This window comes from Leucopleurus acutus (genome assembly GCF_964270905.1).
Source record: "Leucopleurus acutus genome assembly, chromosome: 4".
In the NCBI taxonomy this organism is placed as follows: domain Eukaryota; kingdom Metazoa; phylum Chordata; class Mammalia; order Artiodactyla; family Delphinidae; genus Leucopleurus; species Leucopleurus acutus.
This window is the reverse complement of record NC_139146.1, coordinates 51,865,000-51,887,393: the sequence shown is the minus strand read 5'-3', so window position 1 is coordinate 51,887,393 and position 22,394 is coordinate 51,865,000. Positions and strand designations below refer to the sequence as shown.

Here is a 22,394-nt window from a genome sequence, read left to right as displayed (position 1 = left end):
GCCCTAAGAAAATCCCACCCCAGTGAGAAGGATACCACCTCACACCTCGCTGGTCATAAGAAGACCTTCAGCCATCTGCCCCTGACCCACATTACTTTCTTAGTTGACAAAGAGCTCAGAAGTATTAATTGTAGGAAAGCACACTATAAAAATTCCTGCAGGCCAGTAAGGTTCCTTTCACTGTAAGTCAAATCATCCTCTAAGTATAAAATACATAACCAACCCAGCCCCCTAAGTTGCAAATGATGAAGGCCTTCTAAGAATATCATCACTGTAACTGAGTCTAGCCATATTCCTATAATTGTATTTATTATATAGACATCTCACTCAAACAAGATTCAAGATTTACCTTCTTCTCACTTTTTCAGTTGTGGCATATGTGAAGCTCCCAAATTTAATAGCAATTAGTCCATTACTTACAGATCTTCAAGAAAGAAAGGGGGTGGGGGAAGAGACTTTGTAGAACAAGTTGGATAGGCAATAATCTATATATGCTTGAAAGAACATGATTGTTAGCACATTTACCTAATCACCAAACCTCAGACCAAAATACTATTACACTCACTCTAGAATACTGATAACTGATATAAACCCCTGATAGATAAAACTAACATCAAAATTACAGCTTAGTTTAAAATCTTATAGTCACCAAAGTAGCAAGATTCCTTATAAAATAAGGATGTTTGGGACAACCAAATTATTTCTCTCGGGCTACATCTTGGTTTCAAAAACTTTCCCTCAGGTTTAGATTTAAAATCATTTAAGATCCTAGTGACATCCTGAATATGATTTATTTTTCAGAACTTTTATTTGCATTCTCAAAAGAAGTCTCTATATGCAGGGCTTGTTTAATGAAAGGCATACTTAACCTGAGGTAAAAATCCTTTCTATAAGGAAGCCAAAATATAATTTTGAACTTCCACAAGTTGATGAGATATAATCCTGACTATTCTGTTGTTATATTTTTCCTAACCCTAAAAATATCCTACATGTAACAGCCATATACCAATACAAAATTAAATAATCTAGAATTAAAAGGGATCACATAGCTTCCTAATTTGGCATTACCACCTTAAAAATGTGAAAACGAAGACCAGAACAGTTAAGTTAGCAAGCCTAAAGTCATAAGGCAGCTTAACTAAAACCTGAAATGTAGGGAAGGGAAGTGGTATGTTTTATGATTAAAAATAATAAAAATCTTATCTCCTTGGTTCAAACTTCAGATTAATACTTACTGGGAAATATCAGTGTGTCTCCTTAAGATGCACATTTTATAAAGTGAATCTTCTAAAATAGTAAAAAGAAGATAATGCAGATTTGAGGTTTTATTATTCCACCTAAGGAAAAAAAATTAATGTCAAAACATGATTATTTAGCTACCAATGCAGAGAACCAAACTGTATTATTCACATGAGATAGGGGAGAGACACTTACAGAAAAGGGAATTTGAACAACCTACGTGTGGAGTCCTCACTAAAACAAAAGAAGAAAAAGAAGTAAGACAAATTTTAATTGGCTGCTGAATTGTATCACCCAAAAAGGTAAACAGAATTACCTTCTAGCATCTCTATATAATGGAATACATATTGCTTGATTCATCGATTTTCCAATTACATCCTAAATAAGATTTAAACATATAATTAAAGCATATACATACACAAAAATAAATACTCCACAGAAAGTGACTGCTCGTCACTGTTTAAGTCTAGTGCAAAATCATCTATATCACCAACCTTCATGCAAGAAACTTTAATGACAGTCATGGCAGTAAGGAAGAGAGAAAGTTCTGAGCTGAAAAGGACCCTGGGGATACGTGATGGCAGGTTAGAAACCACCTCTTCTAGTCCCATAGCATCAATCATCCATCATTCATTCAGTAGTTAACAGACACATCAGCTCTGTAACTAAGACCATTTATAATAAGTCTGTTCTGGGCACAAGTAAAATACTAAAGGACGTCAACACGTTCAATAACCATGTATTTATTTTTTAATCTATGTAAGAAAGCAACAATAAGAGGAAATATTAGAGTGAACCATATGAAACTGCCATTTTTGTTAGTCAGAAATAGCTGAATACCAGCATTTTGATATGGTTCATCTTAATAACTACGACCATTTACATAAGCGAGCCGCATATCGCAGATGTTCTTGCTCCTACACAAAAACATGCATTTCTTTCAAACTTACTGCTGGCTTTTGCAAGCAATGATCAATAACGTTCTCCATCCGCCTTTTCACAAAATGCAATGATTTTCGAGGATAATAAGGAAACAGCAGAGGACTTTCTGGTTTGAAACAAAAACAAAAAATAAAAAGCTATAACAAACCAGATAACTAGGAGAAACTGATCTACTGCTAGAGCCAGCCCACACAGCTCATCTGATGGTGGAACTCTCCCTGGCCACTTCATTATACCTTGGCACAACCTCACTAAAAATGACCGTGGCCTTCTGCCTTGCATCGTCCCCTGCTGCCAGTCCTTGCAGCTTATTATTCTATATTTTATTTTTTCCCACCAAAATCCAACAGTATGCTTCTGCTGGCTATAAGAAGAAAGGGATGATTTGGAAACCATAAGACATATAATGAAATAAGTTCATTTTTCTCTCTTCTTTGCCACAATGGTATAACAACAGTGCTTGTTTTGGAAGAGTGTGATAGTGAAAACAAAAACAGGAGACAAGAAACTGGTGCTACGAAAATAAGCTCTTTACTTTTGAAAAGACTACTTTAGCAGTAGAAAGTAATATATAATTTTCCATTTAGTGACACCAAGTATGCTAGGTTCTTTTTATACTTGTTATTTCTATTGTTTACAACAGCTGTATATATTAAGCATCACACTCTTTATTTTGCTGATTAAAAAAAGAAAAAAAATGAGGCTTAGGAGGTGTAGGCAATTGCCCAGCGTGAGAATGACTAGGAAGCTAGACTCTGAATCAAACCCAGGTCCAACTCCCAAGCCCACCCTCTTCCACTGTGCTCTGCAGGCCTCCCTCACAGCACCTCATGTCCCAGCTATACTGGATAAAAGGAGCTTTAATCGTGTTAACATTTTAAGCTCCCAACAGGGGACAGATGCTGTGGTATCAGAGAGAGATATTTGGTCTTTGTCCCCAGTTCCTGGCCCAGAGCTCCTTAATGAGTTTTAATGAGGCCCTTAGATAGCTTCAGGATGGGGGCTGGTCTCCATAAAGACCAAGCCTTGATTAGAAGCTTGGAACTTTCAGCCCCTTCCCTCGACCTGCGGGTAGGGGAGAGAAGCTAGCGTTGAGTCCCGTCACCAACGGCCCATAACCCCTACATAATGAAAACTCCATAACGCCCCTAAACGACAGAGCAGAGGGCCTCTGGGTCGATGCTTAAGGTGCTGGGAGGGCAGTGCGCCTGGAGAGGGGATGGAAGCTCCATGCCCCTCCCCATACCTTGCCCCATGCGTCTCTTCCATTTGGCTATTCCAGAGTTGTATCCTTTATAATAAACTGGTAGATGTAAGTTAAGTGTTTCTGAGTTTTGTGAGCCATTTTAGCAAATTATTAAAACTGAAGCATGGGAAGCCCCAACTTTGTAGCCAAGTGGAACAGAAGTGTGGGTAACCTGGGGACCCCGTACTTGTGACTGAACTCTGAAGTGGGGGCGGTCTTGTGGGACTAAGCCCTAACCCTGTGGAGTCTGGTGGTAACTCTGCAGAGTTAGTGTCAGAATCGAACTGTAGGACACCCAGGTGGTGTCAGAATTGGTCTCAGGAGGGAAAAAAGCCTCTCATTTTGGTGTCGGAAGTGTTTTGAGTAAAAACAGCTCAGATGCATACTGCCTGCTTATATGCTATGTGCCGGGCACTATCCTAAGTGCTTCATCTAGGTTAATTTGTTTCATCTTCCCAACAGCTTTTTGAGGGAGGCGCTCTGATCACCCTCACTTTACAGAAGAGAAAACTGGGGCACAGAGAGGTCAGGCAACGTGCCCTCAGCCCCACACCAGGGAGTGGCAGAGCAGGACTTCAGCCCAGGCAGCCCGGCTTCCAGCACACCGACCTCTACCCACGTAACAACACCGACTCTCTCACATCCCCTGGGAAGCTATGTGTGCTAAGCATTTAGCACTTGATTTTTGCAAAGTGCTAGGAAGAAGTTTCATTAAAGGTTTCTTAATAGCTCCATAATGACAGTTGGTATTACTTCATACTAGACTAAGAAACTGGGAGATTAATGAGCTTGTCCAAAGTCACACACTAGCAAACTCTTAAGCATTTAAGAGATGGAGTTAATCTGAAGTTAAACATGAGACCTGTAACTAAGATTACACCTTTCTATTCAGCCATAGAAGATGTGGGGAGAAAAAAGGGTAGAACCTGTTTTTAGTCCAAAGTCCCCAGGATGGATATTAGCCCAACAGTGACAGGGTCCAGGTGCCACACCCCTGCTGGTACACTGCCATCAGCCCTCCCCGCGCATCCTTCCTTACTCCTTGGACATCCTGATTAAATACGGTAAATGAGCTGAGTCAGCTGAACTTTTATTTTCCCTCTATTCAATAGCTAACTTACGTCAATACATCTCTCTCAATGGATCTTAAGACTCTCAAACAATGTAAAATACGTCCTGCTCTGAAAAAGAATTTGGGCTTGTAGGGTTAAATCAAAACAGCAGTAAGCAAAGTTCTGGGCCTGAGATTTCTCTGCCTCCCCCCACTCACTCACTCATTCAGATACACAGCAACCACACAGAGCAGAGGTCACTATTAAGTCCAGTTAAAAACTCAGGCTCTCAAGTTAGCAGAATCCTAGCTCTATCGTTTACCACCTTGGGGCCTTCTCTAACCTTCAGTTTCCTCACTAGTAAAATGAAGATAACAAGTACCTACCTCATAGGTTCTTGTGAAGATCAAAGGAGGTAATATATGTATGTGGCTATTACCCCAAGGATCTAAGAAATAGCTAAACTGTGGTCAGATTATTCTTTGAGAAAGCAAAGAAACAGATGCTTTAAAAATCTTTTCATCTAAAATGGAGACGTTTCGACATATTTAATGGTTGCTATTTTGTGTTGTATTCCCAGTAATGCTGGCTAAATAAAGTTTTACCAAATCAACATCCTAGAGAATGAAAGGCATAACAATTAAAAAAAAAATACAACCTCAGAAGAATACAGAGATGCATCATTATAGGAGTTAAAAGCATCATATGCTCTTAAAAGCTAATAAATTGGAACTGGCAAAATAGACTTCTCTGACTGATAGGCTCTACAGTTTTCTTCCCAATATCCTATTTCTTAATACATATTTTTTATAATGGACAATACTTAAGCAATCTTACTACATCACAGTTAATATCAGAGTGTTTTTGAACATGGTAATGTCATATACTGTTATTATTTTACTGTTTCTATAATCAAATAAAATGGACACAAAGGATAAATCTAAAGAACTTAGGTAAGTATTCAGCAAGTACACTTGCTGATGTACTGGTCTCAAATAAATATAAACATGGCCAAAATCCATGTTGGTTCATGAAATACCTTTAAGGTGGCTGCTGTTTTGAAGAAAGTCATACCACTGGTTCCCTTCTGTGTTAGGGGGTGACACAAGATCATCATCTTCGTCTTTCAAGTACTAGAAGTACAGAATTAGAAATTTAAGTTTTCTAAACCAAAGCATTAGGCTCCGAAATTGTTTATATTTAACATTATTCTACTTATTTTGTTTTACTGCCAAGTCCTCTGAAAGTGCATTATTCTGTGAGATGACCAAAATCTGCTAAATGCCAAGCAACTGAACTGCAAACATTAGAATGCTGTAGATTTAGAGACTATAAATTGAGTTTAAATTTCATGTTCTATCTTCAGGAAGCACATTTTAAACTTACATATGTAAGTTTATAAATTAATTTGAAAAGTATCAACTGTCAGTCTAATCTATGGCAGTAGTTCTCAAAGTGTGATCCATGCAGCTCTGAGAGTCTTCAAGATGCTTTCAGAGATCCATGAGGTCATTACTATTTTTATAATAGTATCAAGATATTATTTGCCCTTTTCACTGTAATGACATCTGCCCTGATAGTCAAAAGCACAGGTGGAGAACACTGCTGGCACTGTCACCAAGAATCAAAGTAGTGGCCCCAAACCATACTAGCAGTCACTATATTCCTTTCTGCCACATACAGTTTCACTAATCTCTAATGAGGTGTTAAAATGATTAAACTAAATCTCAACAAAATCTTTTTAATATTCTGAGTGACAGAATTGGGAAGTATAAATAAAGCACTTTTGCTGCCTACCAAAGTATGACAGTTATCATGAGGGAAAGCATTTATGAAAATGTAGTTGTGAGTCAGGCCAGGCACTTCTTTGTTATTAATGGAATTCCACTTTCATTCAAAAGAACAACTGGCAGACAAACTATGATTATTCATTCTTGGGTATTTGGCAGATATGTTCTTGAAAATAAAGAAAGTGATCCTGTCACTTTAAGCAAAACAACTGACAGGGGTTTCCCTGGTGGCGCAGTGGTTGGGAGTCCGCCTGCCGATGCAGGGGACACGGGTTCGTGCCCCGGTCCGGGAAGATCCCACATGCCGCGGAGCGGCTGGGCCTGTGAGCCATGGCCGCTGAGCCTGTGCGTCCAGAGCCTGTGCTCCGCAACGGGAGAAGCCACAACAGTGAGAGGCCCGCATACCACAAAAAAAAAAAACCCACAAAAACAACAACAACAAAAAACTGACAGTATTTATTACCAATGATAAAATTTAAACATTTAAGCAAAAATTAAAATTTTTGAAAAACATGTATCTGCCATTATGTGCTTGACAACCTCACAGTAGTTAAACATTGTCTGATGAGATTGGTAATGACATTAACAAAATCTGACTTTTGGACACTTTGTGAAGAAAGGTGTCAGCATATGGAAGATCGTTGTAATTCAGCGAATCAGTATTTTCCAAATGACCAATACATGATATGGCAAAATCACACGCACAGCGCAGAAGATCCATCCAAAGTGCAAGGCAGATGAATGAATTTTAGTGCATCAGAATATGAAAAGTCCATGATGCAATTTAGATTCCATACTGAAACTAACCTAAGATACTACCACTTGTCAGGATCTGGTGTAGTATCAAAGAATATTCACAGTTATCTAAAAAGCTATTAAAATACTTTACCTTTCCAACGACACACCTGCGTGAAACCAGGCTTTCTTAACCAAAACAACACATCACAATAGATCGAATGCAGAAGCAGATATGAGAATATAGCTGCCTTGTCTTAAGCCAGACATCAAGGAGATTTGCAAACATATAAAACAATGCCATTCTTCACTTAATTTTGTTTTGTGAAGTATAGTTACTTTTTGTTAAAAATATTTATATTAATGTGTAACAGTAAGTGGGTTCTTTTTTAATTAATTAAGAGATAATTCTTTATTCTGTTTAATTTCGAATACCTAATAATATCTACTATTGATAGATACAGTGCACATAAAAGCTCTCCGGAGTCTTCAATAATTTTAAGAATGTAAAAGTGTTCTGAGACGAAAAAGTTTAAAGCTACTCTTTGGTGATTTGACTCAAAGGGCACGGTTACTATATAATGTGGCATTATATTACTTTCAAAAAGTTTTGTATAATAAAGACTAACACTGCTAAAGTTTTAAAAATAAAAAAATTAGTAACTAGATTCAATCCAGAGCCCATACCTGACCAACTTTTTCAACGTTAAAATATTTTCCTTTTCGATTATAAAGATCTGGAGCCTAGAAAGAATAAATATAGTTTAATTCTTAAGTCAACTCACTGAGGAAAAAATACTCTTATATATTTACACCAAAAACTCTATTGTTTAAGAAAGCTATTGGTGGCAGTTACTCTTTTATATGTAGTAACACACATACAAATAAAAGTTCCATTTATATGCTTTACATTTAATAAGTAAGTACTGCCATTAATTAGCTCAATAGTTTAAAAAGCATACAGAATTGCTTAGAACTTCAATTAAATTGGATTAAATTTGATTACTTCCTACCATTATCCCGATTTATTGTGATTGTTTTTTAAGAAGCACTATAGAAATACCAATTTCCTACCTCATTGAAATGTTCAGTAAGAAATTCAGCAACAAATGTGATGTCTTTTTGAGTCATCTATCAAAACCAAAAGGAACAAAAAGAAAACAGATTAAGATAAGAGAAAGCTTGCCAATAAAATTCTATGTAATAATAAATGTGACTTTTCTACTATCTACTAAAAGTTATGGGACAAATAAGCAAAGTTCCTTCAAAGAAAATGTCAACAGAAATTCAGGAGATTATGCAACTCTGAAAATATGAAATCCTAGGGCTCTGAGAAGCATGTAATTAAATATTTTAAACCCATTTTCCAATCAGCGACGCCAATAGCTACAGAACTCTTTATGGCCTAAGGCTGTTTATTATTTTATGCTTTATGCTAAGACTACGTGTGTAGAGTCCCTCCTTTGGGAGTAGGGGACTGTCAGTCCAGATAAATAACCTCAATGTGAGTTAAAGGCTGCAACCCAAGAGCGCTTCAGTGTTGGCCCTCTGCTTCTTTCAATGACCCTGCCTTCTCCCTATCCCGGTTCTTCAGCCCTCAAAAAATTACACATTGAGGGCTCTCCCAACAAGTAACATATTATATTTCCCCAAATAAAGCTAAGAGTGATATCAGAGAAACAGCTAAGGTGAATGTCTCTGGTTTGCAAGGCCAGTCATCCACAGCACAAAAGATCTACTTTGTGTAAAAGCTGTGATCCTTTACTCATCTGGGCCACCAAGGCTAATCTTTTTTTTTTTTGCGGTACGCGGGCCTCTCACTGTTGTGGCCTCTCCCGTTGCAGAGCACAGGCTCCGGACGCGCAGGCTCAGCGGCCATGGCTCACGGGCCCAGCCGCTCCGCGGCATGTGGGATCTTCCCGGACCGGGGCACGAACCCGTGTCCTCTGCGTCGGCAGGCGGACTCTCAACCACTGCGCCACCAGGGAAGCCCAAGGCTACTCTTAACGCTCTCCATTTTTTCAGACTCAAAATTACCTAATCTATCTGAATCAGACAGTTTGGGAAGGGGTGAGGATGACCGAGCTGCAGGAACCAAGTGGGAATTTTGCCTTATTCTGTAAGATTTTTCTAGAAGAAGGTTCCATTGCTACTTGTCACAATCCTTAGAGTCAGAAAGAAACTGGTGTTTGCCAGACCTCAACATAGGTACTAATACCTAAGTACTAGCTTTCCAAGGAAAATAAAAATGCATTTAACATTTTAGGAAGTTAAAGTAAGGAATCCAAACACCCTATGTTATATAGATCACAAAATCTTACACAAACATGAAAACAATAAACTTAGACAGCCATAATAAAGGTGTTCTGTGAGATTAAAAACAACATCAAACACGCAAATTAAAAAAAAAAAGGCTTACTAGGATCTGTCTTGTGTCTAGAACCTAACAGCTTGTTAACTAATAACTGCATAAGACTACCAAGATGACCAGCAAAGCTGAGCTCAACCAGGGCAATATTAACATATTAGGAGAGGGGCGGAGTCAAGATGGCATACTAGGAGGACGGAGAATTTCTGTCTCCGCACAACTAGGGCACCTACCAGGCACAGTGGGGGACCATGGACACCTAAGGGGATGAGAGGAACCCCCAGCGACCGGGTAGAACGTGGGGCATGGGGGGAGTGAGGGGGGAGGAGAAGTGGAGGCAGGACGGGACTGGTGCCCCTGAGGGGCAGCTGGGGGAGGGGAAGGGATCCCACGCCCGAAGGGGGGAATTGTGGGACCATTGAGAGGGCAGAGGATCAAAAGGGAGCGTGGCCAGGTTTCCCCTGCCCACCGAGGCCCCCTCCAGCCGCGGGTCCTAAGGGAGTAGGAGGGAGGGAAGGGGGAGCAAAAATAAAGGCCAGACCTATGGGACCGGCACCCCTGAGGGGCAGCTGGGGGAGGGGAGGAGTTCCTACAGCCAGAGAGGCCCTCCCATGGTTAGGGGTCCAGCAGGGATGAGGGAGACTGCTTTTGGGGGGGCATGGAGGAACGGAAGGGAATGTGGCCAGTGCTTTCCCTGTCCACTTAGGCACCGGGGAGCCTCTTGGGCTCCTGGGCCTAATCCTCTGCCCTCAGAGCCTCCCTCCTGCCGTGCAGAACACAAGCCCCACCCCTACACCCCCACCCAGGGCCCCGCCTCCACACTCCGGAACTCCACAGCTGGAAGGCCCTCCTTTGGAGACGCTGCCTCTCCCCTTAAGGCGCAGGTCCTAAGCAGAGGCCCCGCCCCACGCTCAAACACCACCCCCAACCCCACCTAGGCTCCGCCCCACCTTAAACCCCACCCCTAAGTTCCACCCCCGCCTAAACTCTGCCCCCATAGCCAAGGCTTTTTTTTTCTTCTTCTTTTTTCCTCTTTTAGACTGGGGTTCTGTTTTACCTTTTTGATTCATTTATATTTTATTTTTTTCTAATAATTCTTTTACTTTTCTAATTTTATATTATTCTTTATACTTTGTTATTGTTCTCCTTTTGGCTTGTTCCCTCCCCCCCCTTCTTTCTGTGGTGGTTTTATTTTACCTTGTTGCAGTTGTTTCAATTATACTTTTATGTTTCCTAATATATTTTTTATCTTTCTAATTTTATTTTGCTTTTTATTCCTTGTTATTATATTGCTCCTTGTTTTATTTTTGTTTTTTTTGGTCACGCCACACGGCTTGCAGGATCTTGGTTCCTGGGCCAGAGGCTGGGCCTGAGCTCCTGCGGTGGGAGCTCCGAGTCCAAACTGCTAGACTAATAGAACCTCAGACCCCAGGGAATATTAGTCGGAGTGAGGTCTCCCAGAGGTCCTCCTCTCAGCACCAAGAGCTGGCTCTATCCAACTGCCTTCAAACTCTAGTGCTGGAGGCCTCAGGCCAAACAAACATCCAGTAAGACACAAATACAGCCCCACCCATCAAAAAAAAAAAAGAAACGACAAAAAAATATGTTACAGACAAATGAGCAAGGTAAACACCTACAAGACCAAATAAATGAAGATGAAATAGGCAACCTACCTGAAAAAGAATTCAGAGCAATGAGAGTAAAGATAATCCAACATCTCAGAAACAGAATGGAGAAAATACAACAAACATTCAACATGGATCCAGAAGAACTAAACAGCAAACAAACAGTGATGAACAACACAATAAATGAAATTAAAAGTACTCAAGAAGGAATTAAGAGCAGAATAACTGAGGCAGAAAAATGGATACGTGAGCTGGAAGACAAAATGGTGGAAATAACTGCCAGGGAGCAGAATAAAGAAAAAAGAATGAAAAGAATTGAGGACAGTCTCAGAGCCCTCTGGGAAAACATTAACCACACCAACATTTGAATCATACGGGTCCCAGAAGAAGAAGAGAAAAGAAACGGTCTGAGAAAATATTTGAAAAGATCACAGTCGAAAACCTCCCTATGTGGGAAAGGAAATAGTCAATCAAGTCCAGGAAGTGCAGAGAGTCCCACACAGGATAAACCCAAAGAGAAACACGCCAAGACACATGTTAATCAAACTATCAAAAATCAAATACACAGAAAAAATATTCAAAGCAGCAAGGGAAAAGCAACAAATAACACACAAGGGAATCCCCACAAGGTTAACAGCTGATCTTTCAGCAGAAACTCTGCAAGCCCTAAGGGAGTGGCAGGGCATATTTAAAGTGATGAAAAGGGAAAAACCTACAAACAAGATTACTCTACCCAGCAAGGATCTCATTCATATTCAATGGAGAAATCAAAAGCTTTACAGACAAGCAAAAGCTAAGAGAATTCAGCACCACCAAACCAGCTTCACAGCAAATGCTAAAGGAACTTCTCTAAGCAAGAAACACAAGATGAAAAAAAACCCACAAAAAAATCCTCAAATCAATTCAGAAAATGGTAATATGAACATACATATCGATAATCACCTTGAATCTAAATGGATTAAATGCTCCATCCAAAAGACACAGACTGACTGAATGGATACAAGACTCTGATATATGCTGTCTAAAAGAGACCCACTTCAGACATAGGGACACATACAGACTGAAAGTGAGAGGATGGAAAACGGTATTCCATGCAAATGGAAATCACAAGAAAGGTGGAGCAGCAATACTCATATCAGATAAAATAGACTTTAAAATAAAGACTGTTACAAGAGATAAGGAATGACACTACCTAATGATCAGGGATCAGTCCAAGAAGAAAACATAACAATTATAAATATTTCTGCATCCAACACAGGAGCACCTCAACACATAAGGTAAATGACAACAGCCATAAAAGCAGAAATCGACAGTAACACAATAATAGTTGGGGACTTTAACACCCCACTTACACCAATAGACAGATCATCCAGACAGAAAATAAATAAGGAAACACAAGCTTTAAATGAAACAACAGACCAGACAGACTTAACTGATATTTTTAGGACATTCCACCAGAAAGCAGGAGAATACACTTTCTTCGCAAGTGCACACAGAACGTTCTCCAGAATAGATCACATTTTGGGTCACAAATCAAACCTTGGAAAAGTTAAGAAAACTGAAATCGTATCAAGCATCTTTTCCAACCACAACGCTATGAGATTAGAAATCAACTACAGTAAAAAAAACAGTAAAAAATACACAAATACTTGGAGGCTAAACAGTGTGCTGCTAAATAACCAAGAGATCACTGAAGAAACCAAAGAAGAAATGAAAAAATACCTAGAAACAAATAACAACGAAAACACGATAAGCCAGAAACTAGGGGACGCAGCAAAAGCAGTTCTAAGAGGGAAGTTCATAGCTATTCAAGCTCACCTCAAGAAACAAGAAAAATCTCAAACAAACAATCTAACCTTACACCTAAAGCAACCAGAAAAAGAACAAAGAAAACCCAAAATTAGTAGAAGGAAAGAAATCATAAATCAGAGCAGATATAAATGAAATAGAAACAAAGATAACAATAGCAAAGATCAATAAAACTAAAAGAATACTCTTTGAGAAGATAAACAAAATTGATAAACCGTTAGCCAGACTCATCAAGAAAAAAATGGAGAAGACGCAAATCAATAAAATTAGAAATGAAAATGGAGAGATTACAACTGACATGGCAGAAATACGAAAGATCGTACGAGACTACTAAAAGCAATGATATGCCAATAAAACAGAGAACCTGAAAGAAATGTACGAATTATTGGAAAAGTACAACCTTCCAAGATTGAACCAGGGAGAATTAGAAAATATAAACAGACCAATCACAGGTAATGAAATTGAAACTGTAATTGAAAATCTTCCAACCAACAAAAGTCCAGGACCAGATGGCTTCACAGGTGAATTCTATCAAACATTTAGAGGAGAGTTAACACCTATCCTTCTCAAACTCTTCCAAAAAATTGCGGAGGGAGGAACACTCCCAAACTCGTTCTATGAGGCCACCTGATACCAAAACCAGAAAAGGATATCATAAAAAAATAAAATTATAGACCAATATCACTGATGAACATAGACGCAAAAATCTTGAACAAAATATTAGCAAACAGAATCCAACAACACATTAAAAGGATCATACACCATGATCAAGTGGGATTTAACCCAGGGATGCAAGGATTCTTCAATATACACAAATCAATCAATGTGATACACCACATTAACAAGTTAAGGAATAAAAATCATATGATCATCTCAATAGATGCAGAAAAAGCTTCTGACAAAATTCCACACCAGTTTATGATAAAAACTCTCCAGAAAATGGGAATAGAGGGAACCTACCTCAACATAATAAAGGCCATATATGACAACCCACAGCAAGCATCATACTCAATGGTGAAAAACTGAAAGCATTTCCACTAGGATCAGGAACAAGACAAGGATGTCCACTCTTGCCGCTCTTATTCAACATTGTTTTGGAAGTTCTAACCACAATAATCAGAGAAGAAAAAGAAATAAGAGGAATACAAATTGGAAAAGAAGAAGTAAAACTGTCATTATTTGCTGATGACATGATACTATACATAGAAAATCCTGAAGATGCCACCAGAAAACTACTAGAACTAATGAATGAATTTGGTAAGGTTGCAGGATACAAAATTAATGCACAGAAATCTCTGGCATTCCTATATATTAACAATGAAAAATGGGAAAGAGAAATGAAGGAAACAATCCCATTTACCATCACAACAAAAAGAATAAAATACCTAGGAATAAACCTACCTAAGAAGGCAAAAGACCTGTACTCAGAAAACTATAAAACACTGTTGAAAGAAATCAAAGATAACATAAACAGATGGAGAGATATACCATGCTCCTGGATTGGAAGAATCAATAGTGTGAAAATGACTATACTACCCAAAGCAATCTACAGGTTCAGTGCAATCCCTATCAAATTACCAATGGCATTTTTCACAGAACTAGAACAAGAAATTTTACAATTTGTATGGAAACAAAAAAGACCCCGAATAGCCAAAGCAATCTTGAGAAAGAAAAATGGAGCTGCAGGAATCAGGCTCCCAGACACCAGACTATACTACAAAGCTACAGTAATCAAGACAGTATGGTACTGGCACAAAAACAGAAATACAGATCAATGGAACAAGATAGAAAGCCCAGAGATAAACCCACGTACATATGGTCACCTTATCTTTGAAAAAGGAGGCAAGAATATACAATGGAGAAAAGACAGCCTCTTCAATAAGTGGTGCTGGGAAAAATGGACAGCTACATGTAAAAGAATGAAATTAGAACACACCCTAACACCATACACAAAAATAAACTCAAAGTGGATTAAAGACCTAAATGTAAGGCCAGACACTATCAAACTCTTAGAGGAAAACATAGGCAGAACACTCTATGACATAAATCACAGCAAGATCCTTTTTGACCCACCTCCTAGAGTAAGGGAAATAGAAACAAAAATAAACAAATGGGACCTAATGAAACTTCAAAGCTTTTGCACAGCAAGGGAAACCATAAACAAGATGAAAAGACAACCCTCAAAATGGGAGAAAATATTTGCAAATGAAGCAACTGGCAAAGGATTGATCTCCAAAATATACAAGCAGCTCATGCAGCTCAATATCAAAGAAACAAACAACCCAATCCAAAAATGGGCAGAAGACCTAAACAGACACTTCTCCTAAGAAGATACACAGATTGCCAACAAACACATGAAAGAATGCTCAACGTCACCAATCATTAGAGAAATGCAAATCAAAACTACAATGAGGTATCACCTCACACCAGTCAGAATGGCCATCATCAAAAACTCTACAAACAATAAATGCCGGAGAGGGTGTAGAGAAAAGGGAACCCTCCTACACTGTTGGTGGGAATGTAAATTGATACAGCCACTATGGAGAACAGTACGGAGGTTCCTTAAAAACTAAAAACAGAACTACCGTATGACCCAGCAATCCCACTACTGGGCATATACCCTGAGAAAACCATAATTCAAAAAGAGTCATGTACCACAATGTTCACTGCAGCACTATTTACAATAGCCAGGACATGGAAGCAACCTAAGTGTCCATCGATAGATGAATGGATAAAGAAGATGTAGCACATATATACAATGGAATATTACTCAGTCAAAAAGAAATAAAATTGAACTATTTGTAGTGAGGTGGATGGACCTAGAATCTGTCATACAGAGTGAAGTAAGTCAGAAAGAGAAAAACAAATATCGTATGCTAACGCATATATATGGAATTTTAAAAAGCGGTACTGATGAACCCAGTGGCAGGACAGGAATAAAGACGCAGACATAGAGAACAGACTTCAGGGCATGGGGGAAAGGGGAAGCTGGGATGCAGTGAGAGAGTAGCATTGGCGCATATACACTACCAAATGTAAAATGGACAGCTAGTGGGAAGCTGCTGCATAGCACAGGGAGATCAGCTCAGTGCTTTGTGATGACCTAGAAGAATGGGATAGGGAGGGTGGGAGGGAGGCGCAAGAGGGAGGGGATATGGCGATATATGTATACATATAGCTGATTCACTTTGTTGTACAGCAGAAACTAACACAACAATTGTAAAGCATTTATACTCCAATAAAGATGTGGAAAAAAAATACTACTATATACCTTATTCAGCTCAGGAAGTACGTGGTCTTCCGTCATTCTCAACATTGCTGGAAATATAAATTTTAAAACTATCTTTAAAGGGAAACTACAAACATAATTTTAATTATAGATGCATTTCAAAAAATAAATGTATTTCACTGGACTACATTTTCCATTTTCAACAGCTTCTTGTCACCAAGGAAAACTTATTTTTCTTCGAAGAACTAAAAGAATTTAAATTTGATTTATATTTTCAGGTTCAAAATGGTTGGGTATAGCCATCCTAAACTATTATTTTTCATTTTCTCCTTCAATTCAACCCACTGCCACTCCAGACAAAGAAACCTAACTGCTGCCTTGAGCTAAGACTACGTGTGTAGGGATTCCTCCTAAATCGGTGATGTTTCTTCTCTTAAAATGTGCAAGCAGTTCTTTCCTCCAAAAGTCTTAGAATACCAAAAAGATGTATTTCTTTCCCTTGGGCTTTTTTGCTACATGAAGATATTTGCACTAAGACTTATGTGTGTAAACACACACTTACATGTGTGTATATATATATTTATATACTTTCTTTAATATTGTGGTTGGTTCTTTTTGTCCTTTCATAGGGGTGTCTTTATCAATACTGTGTTTTCTATACATTACATCCACCTAAGTCAAGAAGTATGCTGCATGTGCTTTTGCATAGTTTTGAATATGCTTATGTTTGGCTGAGAAAGAGAATGTTGGACATTATTCTGCAAATATGGATTATTTTAAGAAACTGTTTTTAATTAATTCAAACTTCTAAATTATCTGAAAAACCAGCCATAATCTAGGTTCCACTAATTCATTTATCCATCCAAAAATTAATTATTGAGTGTAATATAGGTACTAGGGATACAGCAGTATAAAAGAAGTCCCTGCCTTCATGGAGACTGCATTTTACACAAGAGCAAACCAAGGGTAGAGCGCTAACTAGTGGCAGCACCCAGTTACAGTTAGGTCTCCAGTTCTCCAATCCAGTGTGCTTTGCTCTAATGATAAGGACTGAGCAGTAATTCATTTATCTTCTAATGCAGCTTCTTATTACAGTTAGGACAGGCAATAAGAATATAAACTGCCTAATTACTCCAATAATTATCAGTAAAACCAAGCTACTACTTCTGTAAAAGAAAGTCACTTCTAAGGTTTTGTTTAATTTTAACATTGTAATTTATTCTAATTAACTCTGATATTAAACAGGCTGGCCTGATAAACACTCTGGCTCCCCATTCTGGCTAGCGTTGGTATGGTTTTGAGAAAAATATAAGAATTTTAAATGTCAACATCTACAGATCGCTTTCATTTTTTTATTGAAAGCAATTGTACTAGGCTAACAAATACGAAAAGTCTGTTTTAAAAATATGAGAATTAAAGATCTGGGCATTTGTTTCAAGGATATTAGCACATTATAGGTAATTTACTTTCTATTTTACTCTTTAGAATTTTAACAAATATGGGATAAATTCCATTTACGACTAAATTTTGCATATGTTGGAGGGAAAGGTATGCTAAATTATTTCAAAGATATTAATAGAGGTCACAAAAATAGCAGTACAAATGGACCTAAATAAAATATGCATATCCTGTAGAGTGAGCATTAAAACATTTAATATCAAGTCAGTAACTATTTGTTAATTACCTACAAATGCAAAGATACTGTGGAGACATAAAGAAAGGCCGCAAGTGGTCTGCATTCTATTTAGCTAGGGCATCACTGTCCAATAGAAGAGATAACGGAAATGTTTTAGCTCTGTGCTGTTCAACATGGTAGCCACTAACCACATGTGGCTCCTGAGCACTTAAAATGTGGCTAGCATGACTAAGGGACTGCGTTTATAATTCTACATAACTTCAGCTAATTGAAACAGCCATACATGACTAGTGGCTACCATAATGAAGGGCACAGATCTAGAGACAGAAGGCCAAAGTATAAAACAGGAGCTAAGCTATTCAAGGGCAGAGGTTTTGTCTTATTTTTTCTCCCCCTTTTCCCCCAAATCTAACACCTAACAATACCTAATACAAAGCAGAGATTTAAAGAATGTTATTTTAACCTAAGGAGACATTACAAGGTAAATAAGGGTCAATTCTCAGTGAGTGACAGAGACAATCAATGCTAGAAGGTGTATCTGCGGGGGTGGAGATGGGTGGGTGTATAGAAGAAATAAGACTGGCCATGTGTTGAAAACTGCTGAAACTGAGTGACTAGTAGAAGGCAGATCACTTATACTATTCTCTCTACTTCAATAGGTATTTAAAATTTACTACAGTAATTGAAATATGCTAAACTGATACTCCCACAATTTTTTTAAAAAGTGTTAAAAATACAAGAATGCTTCATTCAATTCACTTACCCACATACAGCCACCGAAAAAACGCTTTGAAGTTTTTCATACTGCTATCTATAACTCTAGAAGATAAAAATAAATCAGAAATGAAATTATTATATGGGGTTCATGTATCATTGTTCAATTACTGTAGAATATAATAATCCTTTTTGTTCTACTATATCCTATCTGGATGACATTTAAGCCTTTACAACAGATTTAACAAATAAAACACATACCCAAAAATAAAATTTCAAAAAAGCAAATCCTGATTCTCTTAAAAAAAAACGCAAGTAACTCAGATTCTAACTGATTATAACAGCCTTGCCACAAACTGTGTAACAGTCTTTCCTTTCCGGGCACTCAGTAAAGTACGAAATCCTTTTCTAACTTTGGAAATAAAAGAAATCAGAAAAAAAGTTTCCGGCACCATTCTCAGTTTAAAAAAAAATACTCACTGATCAGTAAGAAGAAAAAAACATCAAACACAAAAGAAAATCATTATTATAAACTTGTAATATGTCACTACCACTAGCTCTGATATCAACAGACATTACTTTTGGAAGTTGATTTTTTATCCTTATGGTAATGAATCTCAAAATTTGAATTTCCTTGGGCTTTACACAAATGTACCCCCAAGATTAAAGGTTATAAGTGGAAGTCATCTTCCCTTTGATGAAACTGTCTCTGAATATAAAGATGGATATCATTTTTTTAAAAACCTCTTTAAGCTCACATCTGTAAGATAATTACTCTAAGCAAATAATATGTGCACTTTTCACCCCTAAATCTCAAAGTCCCTTCCAAGCATTAAATGTCATAAATACTACTGGAGAAGTAGGTCAGCATCATTAACCTTTCTGTACACAGTAAAACACCTGACATAAAAGACTGTAACATCTCTTGCGTTACCAAGCACTATGATCAAAATTGTCTTGCAGCAAAAATGAAAAACAGAAAAGACGTTCCTTTCTGTCCTTCCCAGTCAATACTCTCACCCCAACCCCCAGGCAACCACTGATCTATTATAGGCTAACGTCAAAGTTCTCACTGCCTCAGTTTCTCCATTATAACCTAAAATAATGCTATATTCTACTTAGCTCAAAGGAGGAAGAAGTTAAATCAAACACTACCTTCCACTGAAAGGTGAAAGGTGATCACAGAAAGCTTAATATTTTGTTTACTCTCTGCAAATACGAAGAACCAAAAAATTATTCAACGTTCAGGAAAAGGAATATCATTTCTCCTCCTGCTTTGTTCTTTGAGTACACACATCTGTAATAAGCTCTACCTTCTAAAAGCCCATTAGGGGCTTCCCTGGTGGCGCAGCAGTTAAGAATCCGCCTGCCAATGTAGGGGACATGGGTTTGAGCCCTGGTCCGGGAAGATCCCACATGCCACAGAGCAACTAAGCCCGTGTGCCACAACTACTGAGCCTGCGCTCTAGAGCCTGCGAGCCACAACTACTGAAGCCCGTGCGCCTAGAGCCCGTGCTCTGCAACAAGAGAAGCCACTGCAATGAGAAGCCTGCGCACCGCAATGAAGAGTAGCCCCGCTCGCTGCAACTAGAGAAAGCCCGTGCACAGCAACGAAGACCCAACGCAGCCAAAAATAAATAAATAAATTCATTAAAAAAAATAAAAGCCCATTAAAATGATGGTGGATTGGTGGGGAGAGGTGGATGTGTTATAAACTCACACACAAAAAGAGGACACTAGAAAAAAAAATTTTTTGAGTTTCAGAAATGTCAAAAGCCGACAGAAGACTAGTGATTTGGTGAAGGTCACCAGAGGCGGCCACGTGCCAGGCATTGTGGAAAGAGAGCAGCAAGGAGTCATCCACCCGGCAGACGCCAAGGATACTCAGTCCTTAGAAACATCAAGTTCAGCAGAAGACATTAGGATGACATCTGGGGCTGGACAAAGGAGGACAAACTGAAACACAGAGTGGCCAATACACTCTTTCCCCCAAAATATGAATGCCTGGGCATTTACTTCCTTCCAGACAAAAACAGAGTTCTTCAAAGAAGCTGAATAAACTGGGAAGAGCCAAGGCGGTTCTGGGTCGGCACTGGCTGCCCACGGCACAGGTCCGCATGCTCTGGCACTCATGCTGGCTTTGGGCCGCCCTGCACCCAGCAATTCCAGGCAACTTTAAACTGCCTCACGAATAAATATGAGTAAACAATCGGGCATCAGGTTTTTGAAGAAAGCTTGCAACAAGAGACCAAAATAAACAGCAAAGTGACACACAAAGAGGAGATAATTCAGGGAGCAGCAGAGATTTTTTAAAACTCTAATTAACGTCCTCAGAGAGCTGTGGGAAGATGTCACATCCACAAAGCAAGAGCACAGCTTTGAAAAATGATTAAACAAATAAGAAAACACTTAGAAATTAAAAGACGGGACTGCCATAATAAGACATTCAATAGCATGGTTCAGGTCAAAGATCTCGTCCTCCACTCCACCTGGGCTATTTATTCTAAAGTTCACACCCTAGACCTTCATTACCAACATGAACCTTTTGTAAAAATTTATTTATTTATTACTTTTGGCTGCGTTGGGTCTTTGTTGCTGCACATGGGCTTTCGCTAGTTGCAGCAAGCGGGGGCTACTCTTTACTGCAGTGCATGGGCTTCTCACTGTGGTGGCTTCTTTTGCTGTGGAGCACGGGCTCTAGGCACGCGGGCTTCAGTAGCTGTGGCACGCAGGCTCAGTAGTTGCAGCTTGTGGGCTCTCTAGAGCACAGGCTCTGCAGTTGTGGAGCACGAGCCTAGTTGCTCTGTGGCATGTGGGATCTTCCCTGACCAGGGCTCGAACCCATGTCCCCTGCATTGGCAGGCGGATTCTTAACCACTGCGCCACCAAGGAAGTCCACCAACGTGAACATTTTAAATCTCAATTTAAAGCACCCTGCTCACCAACAACCCGCAACTATCTTTCCAGTGACTTTTCTCCAGTAGCCCAACATTCATCCCACCAAGACTACCACCTACTAGTTCTACCACCTTTCACTGTCTCGCACCCCCTCTGTGTCCTCACTTCCCTCCTAAATCAGTACAGATTTGAGGTTTATCATTTTAATCATGCCCTTGCTTCAATTTCTTGCCTCCCCTTTGCTTCCTTTTACTCACCAAGCCTAGTAAATCAAACTGCTCACCTATTCTGTGCTCCCACTCGAGCAGCTGACCCTGGCTGGAGAAAACCACACAGCCATGTTGGCTGGTCTCATTTTAACGCTCCTGGGAACGCTAACCAAGCAGCCCTTAGCACTACTGACAATCCTCCTGCTTCATCAGCCCATTCACGCTCCTACTGTACTAGACAAATGGCTCACACCTCTTCCTTTATTCTCAAACCTCAATACCACTTCCCCATCCTTACCTTCAGCTGATGACAGAACATTTCATATTTCCACTAAGGTAATAAAAACAATTAGAAGTGAACATCCCCAAGCCCTCATCTGCTCATATACCAGCATCTGTGACCCCTGTCTTGGCCTTCTCTCCTATAACTATGGAGGAACTATTTTTCCAGCCCCTTCCCTGACCCACTAAATCCCATCCCCTTTTGAATCCTCTTGTTCTAGCAATCTTCCCTCTCTTTGCCATCTCAACTGTTCCCCTTCAGAAGAACATTTCCATCATAAATAAATATGCTCTAATTTCTCCCATTGTAAAAAGAAAGAAAAACCCAACGACTATTTTTAAATGCTGGCCATTCCCTTTACAGCAAAACTCAAGAGACTACATTTGTTGTTTTCTTTGCATCTGCTCTCATTCTGCATCATACCTGCTCCCATGACGCCACAGAAGTGGCTCTCATCGAGGTCACCCATCATCTATTCTGATAATATTCTGATCTATTCCACTTCTGGTCCTCACCTTACTTGACTCAGCAGCATTAGACAACCAATCCCTCATTACTTCTTGCAATGCGTCCTTCACTCAGCCTGCAGGACACCCACTCCTTGGTCTTTCTGCCTCTC

General features: G+C 39.2%; 1 protein-coding gene across 3 annotated transcripts in view; it reads right to left on the bottom strand.

Moving 5' to 3' along the window:
* Nucleotides 1-22,394, bottom strand: part of ANAPC4 (anaphase promoting complex subunit 4) — a 42,015-nt gene that overhangs the window by 2,564 nt on the left and 17,057 nt on the right. For 2 of the 3 annotated variants that reach the window (XM_082837925.1, XM_082837926.1), the window contains exons 16-25: nt 18,435-18,490; nt 16,078-16,124; nt 8,079-8,135; nt 7,692-7,748; nt 5,519-5,612; nt 2,190-2,287; nt 1,556-1,617; nt 1,435-1,473; nt 1,236-1,337; nt 350-424 (exon numbers count right to left, since the gene is read on the bottom strand). In XM_082837925.1, the coding sequence (XP_082694051.1) occupies nt 350-424; nt 1,236-1,337; nt 1,435-1,473; nt 1,556-1,617; nt 2,190-2,287; nt 5,519-5,612; nt 7,692-7,748; nt 8,079-8,135; nt 16,078-16,124; nt 18,435-18,490 (687 nt within the window). The remainder of the gene's footprint in view (nt 1-349; nt 425-1,235; nt 1,338-1,434; nt 1,474-1,555; nt 1,618-2,189; nt 2,288-5,518; nt 5,613-7,691; nt 7,749-8,078; nt 8,136-16,077; nt 16,125-18,434; nt 18,491-22,394) is intronic. The other variant, XM_082837927.1, reaches the window with a different exon arrangement.